The sequence below is a fragment of the Micrasema longulum genome, unplaced genomic scaffold (genome assembly GCF_059751315.1).
Source record: "Micrasema longulum isolate JH-2025_06_02 unplaced genomic scaffold, ASM5975131v1 h1tg000581l, whole genome shotgun sequence".
Lineage (NCBI taxonomy): Eukaryota > Metazoa > Arthropoda > Insecta > Trichoptera > Brachycentridae > Micrasema > Micrasema longulum.
The window spans coordinates 221,384-235,015 of NW_028277777.1; the positions used below are offsets into that span (position 1 = coordinate 221,384).

At 32.0% G+C, this 13,632-nt stretch overlaps 1 protein-coding gene across 1 annotated transcript; it reads left to right on the top strand.

The window, feature by feature from the left end:
* The first annotated feature begins 667 nt into the window (after window positions 1-667).
* LOC148280418 (ATP-dependent DNA helicase Q5-like) lies at window positions 668-12,533 on the top strand. The gene is made up of 10 exons (XM_088228422.1): window positions 668-1,197; window positions 1,361-2,010; window positions 5,019-5,124; window positions 5,223-5,383; window positions 6,986-7,176; window positions 7,321-7,533; window positions 8,085-8,487; window positions 8,595-8,754; window positions 9,009-9,770; window positions 12,292-12,533. Exons 1-10 carry the CDS (start codon window positions 1,086-1,088, stop codon window positions 12,390-12,392), a joined length of 2,859 nt encoding a protein of 952 aa, XP_088084548.1. The 5' UTR covers window positions 668-1,085; the 3' UTR covers window positions 12,393-12,533.
* The last annotated feature ends 1,099 nt before the right edge of the window (window positions 12,534-13,632 follow it).

Here is a 13,632-nt window from a genome sequence, read left to right on the forward strand (position 1 = left end):
CCCATAATTTTATTAAATATTTAATAAACTTTTGAATTTGTTTTTGTTTTTGATAAAAAATAAATCGGTCGGCTGTAGAATATTTAACAACCCCTTTCATAATAATGTGGCACTACGCCTATAAGGTATTAAGTTGAAAGTTCGTTGGCAATTTATGTCTACAGTGTATTCTAAACTCTTTATAGGGGGTTAAGAGAAAGCGTTCTTCTTCTTCTTCATCATCTTCTCCAGCCTTCATATCTCAACTGCTGGATATAAACTTTTTCCAAACCCTTCCATTCTTCTATATAGTTTGCTTTTCGTGGCCATTTTTTTCTCTCCCAGCCATCATCAGCCCATCTTTTTTTATATCTTCCGACGCTTTTCTTAATCTCTCAATGTTTCCAATTTAGAACTCTAGGAGTTCATTTTGTGGCATCCTATTTTGCGACATGCCCTACCCATTGCAACTTTTACTTCACTTCACGATCCATTAGATCCACCATTTTGGTTTGGTGCCTAAATTCATAATTTGTTATTCTATCATTTAGGCTTATACCAAGCATGGACTTCTCCTGGATCTCCATGGATCAAGAAAATATTGCTAGCACGTAATTTTTACTAATTACGTGCTAACAACGCTTCTCTACCACCCAGAGAGCGTTCAGAATCGCAGTTCTGAATTGGAATTGCGGGAAGTGGTCTTGACTTGGAAGGACACATGGGAGTTGGCCGCAGACAGAGAGGCTTGGAGAGATTTCGTGGACACCGTGTGCTACACATAGACTCAAATAATACTGACTTCCGTAGGACCTATAGCTATAGGCGTGTCGCAAACATATAAAATAACATGTTATAATAATTTCAAACCTAGTATTGTATCATTCGTCATAGAAAATGCCATATAAATCATTGTCTATTTAATTTTTGACAGTCAATTATTCAGCCTTTTTCTATGGTTATATTCTGTAATCCTTCAATAATATTATTTTTTTATTTGAATTATTTTAGTTTTAGGTTTTATTTGAACGTTAAAAATTATCAAATTTAGTTTAAGTTTATCAACTTTCTATAAAATTTAGATTGAAAAACAACTTTTCAAAAAAATGTCTGAAAAAAACTTTTTAGATCTTATATCTAAAAAACTCAAGAAACATTTTGGACATGAAAAATTTAAAAGTGAACTTCAAGAAAAAGCTGTCAGAGCGATTGCAAAAGGTAACCTTTGGTATTAATAAGTAAAATACGTGTATTGCAGCAATAGCACTTTTATTAGAATTATCACTATGTAAATTTCCATATCCATGAGACTAATTTCTAAAGTTCCTTATACAATTTTCTTAATGGACTGATATTTCTAATTTTTATGCATTTCTTACAGGGAACAATGATGTGTATGTTTCAATGCCAACTGGGTCAGGAAAATCACTTTGTTTTCAACTTCCAACTATGTTACACGATAATAAACTAGCAATAGTTTTTTCACCTTTACTGGCTCTGATAAAAGATCAGCTCGATCACTTGGCCCACCTTAAAATAAATGCTGAATCTATTAATTCAAAAATGGGAGTAAGAGAGAAAGACAGAGTTATAAACGATTTGAAGAGTTTGAAACCTACAATAAAATTTTTATATATAACACCCGAACAAGCTGCCACTAACACATTTAAAAGCATTTTGGACCATCTTGTTAAATATAAGAAGCTTTCGTATGTAGTTGTGGATGAAGCCCACTGTGTCAGCCAATGGGGTCATGACTTCAGACCGGATTATTTGAAATTAGGATCATTGAGAACCCAACACATGTCTGTTCCGTGGATTGCTTTAACCGCTACAGCCAGTAAAGAAGTTGTTCAAGATATAGTGGCAAATTTAAAGTTATCCAAATCTTACCTTCAATTTAAGACACCATGTTTCAGAAGTAATTTATTTTACGATGTAATTTTTCTGAATTCAACAATGAATGAATATGATCATTTGAAAGACTTTATTTGCAAATGCTTGGGTAAAGAAGAAGCAAATACAAAACCTGTAAGTATTTTATGTTTCTTTACAAATTCAGCTATGTAATATATGAGTAATATTATGTTTTTATTTTTTACTGAACCAAATAAAACTTTAGTTCAGTCAAAGATATATAAATTGGTTTTATGTTTTAAATATCTTCACTTGAATTTGTAAAACTTGTAAATCCACAAATGGTAAAAAAAATATTTTGACTTTTTCTGTTCGGACTTTAAATAATGTATATGTGTGTAAAACTTGTATATCTGTACAGCGTATCATTATTTAAAAACAATATACCAAAAAAAAACTGCCACAATTCGCTACTGAAGTTAAAACTGTTTTTACTCTCTCCTGACAAATAGTAAGTTTGGGATTGACGAATTTTACAAGTTAGGCCAATGATACAATGGCTGGGCTGCGATACCTTCTACTTTACGGGCGGGGGGGGGGGAGGAAACATGAAGTTATCTATTAGCCTAACGCTCCTATCTCTCTTCCAAACGAAACTCTGCGCCATCATTGCCTGTGCACGTGAAAATTTGTGCAGAAAATTTAAATAAAATATTTTTTGAATATTATTGTTATCAAAAACATTTTTCAATTTGTGGTATGACATTTTACACTTATTTGTTTATAAATTTGTATAAACCACTTTAATTTTTTAAATTACACTCGACCGGTTTCGAGGTTACTACCTCTAATTTAACTAACTTATAATTACACGCGTTGCTATTTATATAATAAAATATTGTATGAAAGAGTGTAATTATAAGTTAGTTGAATTCCTGACGATGAGGTAGTAACTTCGAAACCGGTCGAAGTGTAATTAAAAAAATTAAAGTGGTTTATACAAATTTATAAACAAATAAGTGTAAAATATTTTTTATTCTCTCTGATAGTCAGGTAGCTCTAAAAGCATTGAGCTTAGTAGATATCAATTCTAAATTAACATTGCAATGCCTACAGGCACTTAATTGTGTCAGTCAGTGCAGCAGCATAAAACCGATTTGGGTACCTGGACACTCAAATATCGACAGTAATGAGGCAGCTAATTAATTGGCGAGGCTGGTAGCTAAGACAGCACCAAACGGCCTAGAGCCCTACGGTGGGTAGCCCAGATGTGCTCCTCGTGATGAACTTAGGCTGTGGGCCCGGAAGCAGAGCATAAGAAATCAAATAGTTTAGTATTTAAATACCTAAATACTACTATGTTGATTTAAATTGTGTACCTTTTGTTAACTTATATCTGTATGCTTAAGTATTATTTTTCTAACTTCTTTAACTATAACTGATGGGAAAAAATCGTATTACAGTATTCCGCTTGTATTACAGTGGAGGGAACAAAAGTGCATTTTTTCCCATTCCCTCCCTTCTTTTTATTTATTTAATAAACACCCAGAGGCTTTTACAATATACAGTTAAAAGTACATAAAAAAAAAAAAAAGTCTTAACTATTATACCTAACATATAATTAATTTTTAAAAAAGAAAGAAAGAAGAAAGAAAAAGCAAATAAAGTGAAGATAAGTAGAAAGCACATTAAAAAGAGGAGAATGGAGGGGATGGCCATTCAATGGATAGGATAGCTGATTTGACTGCAGCAGGAGTGGTATGGAGCAAGTCCAACAGCTCAGCATAATTATTAACAGTTCTGTGGATGCGTGCCAAGGGAGAATGGTGGGTGAATCTACAACAACAACAACAACAACAAACCATCACGCCGTTTCTCCGTAGGGGTAGGCAGAGAGGATAGAACGCCATAACACTATCTTGGCATACAGACCTCGCTTCCTCTACATTCATACATCTTCTCATGCACGCACGCCGATTATTCTTACTTTTGACATGTCCATCTTCAAGTATTTGATGGACTTGATCGTGCCATGTCTTTCTCGGTCTTCCTCGTTTTCTGCATCCATCAACATTTGCATCGTAGATCCTTTTAGCCGTTATTTCGCTGTCCATTCGCTCTACATGTCCAAACCAACACAGCACCCCTTTCTTGATTCTGTCAATAATGCATGTTTCAGCCTTACACACTTCACGGATCTCGACATTTGTGCACCTATCATACATCGTTTTACCACACATTCGCCTGAGGGATCGCATTTCGACAGCATTCAACCTACTTTCATTATTATTTTTCCAATTCCATACTTCGCTCCCATACATTAGAGTTGGAACTAGAACTCCGTTGTGAACTGCTAGTTTAGCCTCCTGCGATAAACGTTTGTTTGCCAAAGTAGATTTTAGTGCACCGTTCACCCTGTTCCCGGCACTCACCCTCCTTTCAATATCTTTCTCGGCCTTTCCGTCCCTAGTAAACATACTTCCCAGGTACACAAATTCTTCTACCTGATTCAGAATATCTCCGTTCACGCTGATCTCACATTTAGTTATATTTTCGTCCCTTCTATTAGGGTGCATATCACTTTGTGCATTAGAGTGAGGTCAGCAATTGTCCTGGTGGAGAGCAATGGTAAACACAACTCAGACATCAAAGTTTGGTAGCAATTTTTAGTTTACCCTTTTTGAACTGTATGTAGCGTAAAAACATCCGCTAAACTCATTCCAGATTAAAAGAGTTGCAGTTGTTCAAAGGGCTCCAGACTGACGATGCGTATTCCAGTTGTGATCAGACCAGAGCACAATACAAAGATTTTATTGAAACAATGCTACTAAAATTTGTTGTATTCCGGATAATGAAGCCCAGCATCTGCACAGCCTTATAAGCAATTGTTATTCTATGGTGCGTAAAGGTTAGCTTTTCATCAAAAGTTACCCCGAGATCTCTGATTATAATAAGAATAGGCCGACGATATGTTTTCTTACTGGATTGTATTGTCACAAAAATGTTTTTTAATTTTTTATATACTGTCCCAAATTATATTTTTTGAACTGCTGGGAGATAATATGTTTTACATGTATTATGTGTTTTATTATTAATAGTAAAAATATATAAAAAAATATGTTTCCTTTAATGTTGCGCTAGGAAAATATTTCTGTTTAGCTCAGTCATATTTTTTCCACCAGAAAAACAGAGGTTGCGCCATTATATATTGTCGGACAAGGGAAGCAACTGAAGAAATTGCTAATGTACTGACTAGAAAAGGATTACACACGGTTGCATATCATGCAGGTAACATTTGACTCAGTCAATTATTTTTAAATGAAATAATTTCCTGTTTGCAATTAAATAAAAACTATGTTTTAATTAAATAAAAACTAACTTTCAAGGACTTAAAGCAGCTGATAGAATGTCTGTACAAGACGAATGGATGAGGGGGTATTGTCCTTGCATCAGTGCTACAGTTAGTTTTGGTATGGGAGTTGATAAGGCCACAGTGAGGACTGTCATCCATTGGGGAGCTCCACAAAATGTAGCTGCTTACTACCAGGCAAGTTTATTATCTGATTATATTTCTAATTGTATGTGCAGTAGAACTCCGTTTATCGGAACTCTAGTCATCCGGATTGCCAAATATCCGGATCGTTATCAGGAAATAAAAAATAAAGATGTTATAATAACAAATAAAAAAGAGTGCCTGGGGCCGGCGCGTTTCTTCGTCAAAGCAATTAACTTTTGAGTAATAACGTCTGGCACTCACTAATCCGGATAATTGTAGTTTTACTGTATTGAGTTTTACTAATCTGTTATGTGAGTGATCAAAAACACAATACTTATCCGCTTCTTTTCTATTTCTTTTATGACTCAGATATTGAAAACTTTTAATTATAATTAATGCGTAAAATGTCTTGGTAGAGTCCCATTGTAGTTCATAAAATATTTTAATTAAATAACTGTATTTCTTTAGCTTATTAAAAAAAAAGAATTAAAAAAAAAAATATATATATATATTGTTTTAATTTTTTTAAAACCAACTTAACTTTTAAACACAGTTCTAAATTTTATTTCTTTAGATTGTATTTTTTTTAAATTTATGTTGTTAATACACTCATCTTTTTATTTTTATACCAACTATACTTCTTAACACTGTTCCTATATTTTATTTCTTTATATTGTGTTTTTAAAAAAAATCTATGTTGTTTATATACTCATCTTCTTTTTTTATACCAACTTTACTTCTAAACACTGTTCTATCTTTTGTTGCTTTATATTGTATTTTTTAAATTTAATGTTGTTTATATACTTATATTTTGTATAACTTTCATGTATGTAAAAGCCTTATGGGCGTAAAAAAATAATTTATAAAATAAAATAAAAAATGCCCTTCCCCCTCCCCCACAACTAAATATGTAGTTTCTTTTTCTATTTGTCAGCCCGTTTCTCTCCATTGCTGGATAGGCCTCTTATAAATTTTTCCATGTTCTTTTGTCCTGGGCACTCTGTTTCCACCCATGTCCCACGAGTTTAACGATCTTATCTGTCCATCTCCTCGGTGGTTACCCCACCTTCCTCTTATTTTCATACGGACTGTAATTCAGTATTCTGGTGGTCTACCTATCAACTTCTTGTTTTGCCGCCCACTGCTATTTTTGTCTTTCCACTCTTTCTGGGATATCGTCTATTTCCTCATTCCTTATTCGGCATCTTAAGGAGACACCCAACATTTGTCTTTCTAAAGACCACTGACTGTACTTAGTTTTGCGGTTACTCCTGGCAGTGAGTGACACAGATTCAAGACCATATGTTGTCACCGGCAGAACTTGACGCCTGAACACAAGAATCGTATACTTACTGTGGCCTTCAGAACGACACCGGTCTGAATATTTCACGAGAATGATAAAACTGGTTATTGATCTAACAAATTGAGCAGAATTAAGTATCAACCTGTTATTTAGTTTAAAAAATAACTGAGGATTTTCAGTTTTTTCATTATTTCTAAATTATCAACCTTTTTTAAAAACCGAAACTATTTTTACTGTTCCTGTTTACCTAAACTCAGTTCCTTTTAAAGAAGAATTTTATGATACTTATTACAAATTCTGTTATTGAATTTTATTGTTTACTTAACTAGTTAATTTTTTTTATGGGATAGGAATCTGGCAGAGCTGGAAGAGATGGGAAGCAATCATTTTGCCGAATATATTATTGTAAATCAGAAAGAAATGCCATAGATTTCCTATTAAAGAATGACATTGGAAAAGCTTCTACCCCATCCCATATTGCTAGAGCGAAAAATGCTTACAAAAGCTTTGAAAAGATGGTAAATTATTGCGAAGGTGTTAAGTAAGTTATGAATTTCACTTTGTAATAATCATGTTAATATTACAACAACAACATACTTTTTTAAAAATGAAACTAAATATGCTAAGCAATGGTGTTTCTCAAAAATGGAGGATATCTTTTTTCATATGTGTATTTTAACAACAGATGCCGTCATACTACATTCTCTGATTTCTTCGGAGATGACTCTGTCACATGTAAAACACAATGTGACGTATGTACTAACTTCAAAACAGTGGAAAAGAATGTGGAAACATATTTCAAGTTATCTATGAACGCCCAATTCCAGAGAGGTAGTTTCATGTCCACGGGAGTAGTGGATGATGATCTATATGGTGGAGGAAGAAATGGGATAAAACGGTGAATTGTCTTACATATTAAAAAAATATACTTGCATACTGTTCAATCTTATTTAAAAAATTTTCAAAGCACTCACCATTTGACATATTTTAACACATAATGATGAAAGAAGGGAGTATGGAAGTCTAGGCATTTGCAGGGCTTGTGGCCTGGTGAAATGGAATTATTTGTGAAAAAAAACATTTAAATTGGTTTTCTTGTAAATATGAATGGTTCAAAATTATGAAAATAAACAATAAATTAAAAAGATCTACGCTTTTTCTTGTAAAAAAAAATGCTGAATAAGGATGGAAAAAAATGTGATTTAACAATGATTTTTGTTAAAAAATAATTTGTAGAAAATTTAAGAGATATGGAAGTTAGAGCATAGGCAAAATGGTGTTAAGTTATCAGGCCTGTAAAGTTCCTTCTTAAAATGTTTTTTATTTTCTGTTGAGATATATTATTTGTTTGACGAGTACAAAATATTTGAAAAATTAAGGAAACCGGTAAACTCAAATTAAAGTCACTGAACGAGAGTGGTTTAATTAGTTTATGTATCAAAATTCTAGAGAATATGACGACGAAAATGCAGACAGCGATGGAGATGGAGAGAAAGATGCTCTTGCGCTAAAAAAAGAAACTACATCATTGATTCTCAAGGAATTAGCCACCAGAAGGAGTAACTCGGATAAAACCAAAATTAGAGCTAAAGAAATGTCAAAATCATCTAAAGTACGAGCTGCAGAAAGTACTGAAGTTAAAGTGACAGGATTGACAATTAGCATTAGAGAAAGCTACCAATCTCTTTTGGGTGAGGCATTATCTAAAAGTGTCGTCTCATGTGCAGAAACTGACAATCCCGTCAACAAACTGACAACCACTGATTATGGAGAATGTGCAGCCGATATGGAATATGAAATATTTACTGCTAATAAAGTGGTTAGTTTATATAGGCGTGGAATGGTCAAATTGGTAGGTACATTAAATATAGTATTTAAACTATACAACTCTATGCTTCTGTGTGTTTATTTAATATTGTATTATTATTCTGACATCTAATCGAAGAAATATTTTATTAGATACAATTAGTAAAGTCTGACACAAAAAACCTCCATCCTACATTGAAGAATTTTCTACCTAAAAAGAAAGAGACCTTCTCAGAGTTGATCAAAGAAGCGCAAGCTGAAATAGCAGAAAAAAAAAAATATAATGGATTCATGACTGCATCACAATATTCAGGTATGATATCTCGACACAGAGCGCAGCAGGCTTATTCTGTCACAATTTTGTTTCGTAAGTTTGTCAGTTTGTCACATATCCATCTCACTCTAACACAATCAGAATTGTATTTCGCTCTCTTCCCCTCTCATACGATGAAATGAATTTACAAAGTGAATTAGTTACAGAATAATGCCCCAGTATTTTTGTAGTTTAAAATCATAAATTTTATTTTTATGGAAATACATTTAAAAAAAATATATATTTTATTATAGAAATACAAAATCAAGTGTCAGTGCCAAACCTATCAAAAAGTGACAAGGCTCACAAAAGAAAGCCATTTAGCATGAAAAAAGAACCGTTGACACAATCATTATTGGATGGATTTTGCATTAAAGAAAATAAACTGAGGTCTGTTTTGTCAGACTCACTCTCTGACAAGAATACAGACGACAGTGATTCAGACATAGAGCAAAAATTAGTTATAGACGAATCTAGTCCAGTCAAAACAAAACCAAAATACATAGTAGATTCAACTATGGTAATTTTAGATTCAAATTTTACAAAAATTAATGATTTTAAACCTACGCAAACATGTGTTACTAAAAAACGTAAAAAAGTCCAAGAACTCTTTGGTGATTCTTCTGATGATGACTTTGATGTAAAAAAAAATAAACAGATAAAAGGAGACAGTGAGAAAAATAATCGCTTAAAAGATACTATAATTACAAAGGTAGTTTCTGACATCAATTCTACAAAGAAAAATGAAAATTTTAATGAAAAATCTAAAGTAAAAGAAGATACTAAAACATCAAAAAGTAAAAGTGATGTTTTGATTAAAGATAATAAAAGAATGGATGTAAACAAAAAAGGAGAAAACCCTCAGACTGATCGAAATAAAGTTAAAGAGGATATTGCTGTGTATGTTGTTAAGCAACTGACACCCTATTACAAAAAAGGAATGATTACTTCACGGGATCTATTTAAAGCAACAGCCAGACATATAGTTCATCATTTAATCGGCATTAATAAAACAGGTTAGTATTCCCTGAGTCTTTCATAGGTAAAAACTGAAATTTAAATTCACGTAGAAGTGGTTATTCACTAGAAATTAAACCTTATTTTTTTTTTGTTCACCAACTGGTTTCAAAGCTACACAAGCTTCCTTATCCAAGATATACTTAACAAATTAATATTCACCTATTTTATTTTTAACAGTGTAAAACAAAACAGGATGATATTCATTAGTAAAGTATACCTTGATAAGGAAGCTTGTGTAGCTTCGAAACTGGTGGGTGAAAAATGATTTTAGAAAGTGGTTAAAACAAATTTGTTTTATTTCAATTTAAATTATGATGAATAACCACAAAGTTAGTGCTTCAAATATAAATTTTATGCTAATAATATATTTGAAACCCATTTTGTCGGTTGAACTCTGATTTGTCAAAAAAAGTCATTATAATATAGATTTAATGATAGGACAAGATACTGATAATGGTACTTACAAACATATATTATATTAATAATGCTTTTGCGGAATATTTCCATTCTGAATTTTTGGAAACTAATGCATCTAGTTGTAGTGTTCCTGCCGAAGAAAATAGTGTAATTGATCTTAATGCTATAGAAATAAATGAGTCATTGGTAACAAAATATCTCAAAAAACTTAAAGTCAGCAAGGGTGCTGGCTTTGATGGCATACACCCTTTTTTTATTTCTAAATGTATTAAACAGCTTGCGCGTCCTCTTACTTATCTTTTTCAATTATCAATAAAGGAAGGCACGTTTCCTGAAATATGGAAAAAGGCAAATATTACACCTGTGCATAAAAAAGGAAATAAGAGTCTTGTAGTAAATTATCGACCCATTTCTCTTCTTCCCATTTTTAGTAAAATCCTTGAAAATATAGTAACCGATCAGCTCTTCGATGTTATAAAACCACATATTAATCCCAATCAACATGGATTCTATAAGAAACGGTCAGTTGAATCAAATCTTTGTGAATTTACCGATATTGTTTTGAATGCAATGGATGCAGGTTTTCAGGTAGACGTTTTATATACGGATTATTCAAAGGCTTTTGATAAAATAAGTCATTTGGTCTTACTTCGCAAGCTTTGGAACATCGGTATACGGGGGAATCTGTATCGTTGGATATGTTCCTACATTAGTAACCGCAGTCAATCGGTCTCACTCAAGGGATTTAATTCATCATTTAAACCAATCCCATCAGGTGTCCCTCAAGGTTCGCATCTTGGACCCTTATTTTTTATTATTTATATCAATGATATAAGTTTATGCATTCAAAACTCAAATTTTTTGCTATACGCTGATGACAATAAAGTATTTAAAATTGTGTCTTCAATAAATGATTGCAAAGTTCTTCAAGCTGACTTAGATAGAATCTGTTGCTATTGCAAGGACAATCAGTTATTATTGAATTCTGATAAATGTCTTGTCATGTCATTTACTCGAAAGAAAAAAAGTATACTATTTGACTACAAACTATCTGGGAAAATTGTCAATCGTTCAATGAAAGCGAGAGATTTGGGTGTACTGATGGATGATAAGCTTTTATTTAGAGATCACATAAATACAATAGTAGATAAGGCGTACAGACTTCTAGGGTTTATCTTACGAATCTCCAAGCCATTCTCATCACCAAATACATTAAAACTTCTTTACTATACTTATGTGCGAAGTCAACTCGAATTCGCTTCATTAGTATGGTCCCCTCAATATAATGTATATATTAATCAAATTGAAAACATTCAAAAGAAATTTATAAGGAGCCTGGAATATCGTTTTGGTAACATTGAAAATGATTACAGCGCATCTTTGATCAATTTTAATATAGAATCACTACAAAAAAGGCGCCTTAGATATGATTTAATTTTTCTTTTCAAAATTCTCAATAACATAGTTGATTCGCCGTATCTTTTACAAAATATTGGTTTCCGTTGTCCTCTTCGCTATACTAGATTAAATTCCCTTTTTTATGTACCAACTTGTAAAAACAATTATACCTCGAATTCATTCATTAGACGCACCTGTAGAAATTATAACGAACTCAGTATTGATGTAGACATTTTTAACTGCACGTTGCATTTGTACAGAAAATTTCTTCATGGGGTCGATTATTTGGGATAGTTGCTGAATGTACATCTTGAGTGGTTTATGCTATGCATATGTGCCGCATGTAATGTATATGTTTGTATATGTTTTATATGTGCGTTCATGTGTGTGCGTGGATGGCTCGGAGTGTACATTCGGTATTTTTATTTATTTTTATTTATTTTAATTTATTACCTCCATGGAAAACGCAAATGTCAACAATTATCTTTTTTTCACTTAAAATTCTTATTTATTTTTTATTTTTTGTCACATTTAATGTTTATATCTTTTTAATTTATGAAAACTTAATTGGTCTTTTTATGTTAAAAAATTGTTGTTTTTAATACTGATTTTGTATGACTGTATGTTTTCTAAATAAAATAAAATAAAATAAAATAAAAATATTAAGTTTATAATTAATTCCGTATTGTGAATTTTTTACAGGTGATAAAGACATAAAGCAATTTATAGAAAATAAGTTTTCGGGAAAAGATTTTAAAATTGAAAATGAGTTGGATTACAAAACACTTCTCAAATCTTCTTAGCACTTTGAAAACATCACCGCCATCGCTTTAGAATAATTTCATCATACTATTATTTCCCTTATCGAACAAGATTAGAAAACATTTTTGAAGAAGCTTTACCGCGGTGCTAGTGTATGCCACCATGATTCTTCCGAAATGTGTCAGACTCTACTAACATTTGGTACACCAAATGCAGCATATCTCAATCTTTTATTATGCGTTAGTAATTATTTACGAAACTCTAATTAAGTTATTTTTACAAAATTATCTTAGAATGCACTTTAAAAAAAGAAGACAGTGTGTGTAACCTCTATAGTATTTTTTTTTTTAAATTACAAGGATTGAATTAAAAAAATAAATCTAGTATTTAATATGTTTAAATAAGAATATTAACTTATAGCTTTACTATAAACATAATGCCAATTTAATAACACTCCAAGTTGCCTGTTTTAATAAAAAAAACATTTCTAAGATGTCTAGTGTAAAATATTGAAATCTTTGCAAATGTATTGATCGAGGAAAGCTACAATGTAATGATCATAGTTTTGTAAAGGGTACAACATAAGCATGTTTTTCTACTGACATTTCTTGGTGGAACTACATTTCAATTGTAATAATAAAAACACGTATTGTTTAATTCCACTTTTATTTATAATTTTCCCCAGTGACTGGGTTCCGTTGTGACTGACATTGCCAGACTGGCGATGTCAGTCACGACGAAACCTGGTTGCTGACGAAAATTATAAATGAAAGTGGAATCAAACTAAATATGTATGTCAATATGTTTCTTTTTTGGGTGATACTGTTTGTGTTGGATTTGTTCCGACGTTTCAGCTACCATTGCAGGAGTCAAACTGACTCAGTTTACCCTGAAGATGGCTCCTGCAATGGTAGCCGAAACGTCGGAACAAATCTAACACACACGGTATCACCCAAAAAAGAAACATATTGATAACAGTGACTGTGAAAACCTTTACATCTATTTAAATATGTATGTGTTTATATTGTTATAATTTAAACAATAATAAAGCTTTAAATTAAATATAAAAATGTGTATTTTGTAGGTGGTAAAAATTTCTAACATATCTTCTGTATTATTATTAAAATAAATATCACTAGGCCATAATTTCCATAAAAGATTTCTTTCTCAAAAAAGTCTTCTTTGGGATATAATATGAATAAAGAGATATTTCTTACTATTGTATGGTATGTATTTGGAAATGATACAGCTTTTATGCATTTAGATATTAAATTCTTGCAA

Coding starts and splice junctions, on each gene's coding strand:
- LOC148280418 (XM_088228422.1), top strand. CDS start 1,086: ATGTCTGAAAAAAACTTTTTAGATCTTATATCTAAAAAACTCAAGAAA. Junction 8,488..8,594: donor GGCGTGGAATGGTCAAATTG/GTAGGTACATTA, acceptor ATATTTTATTAG/ATACAATTAGTAAAGTCTGA. Junction 8,755..9,008: donor GACTGCATCACAATATTCAG/GTATGATATCTC, acceptor ATTTTATTATAG/AAATACAAAATCAAGTGTCA.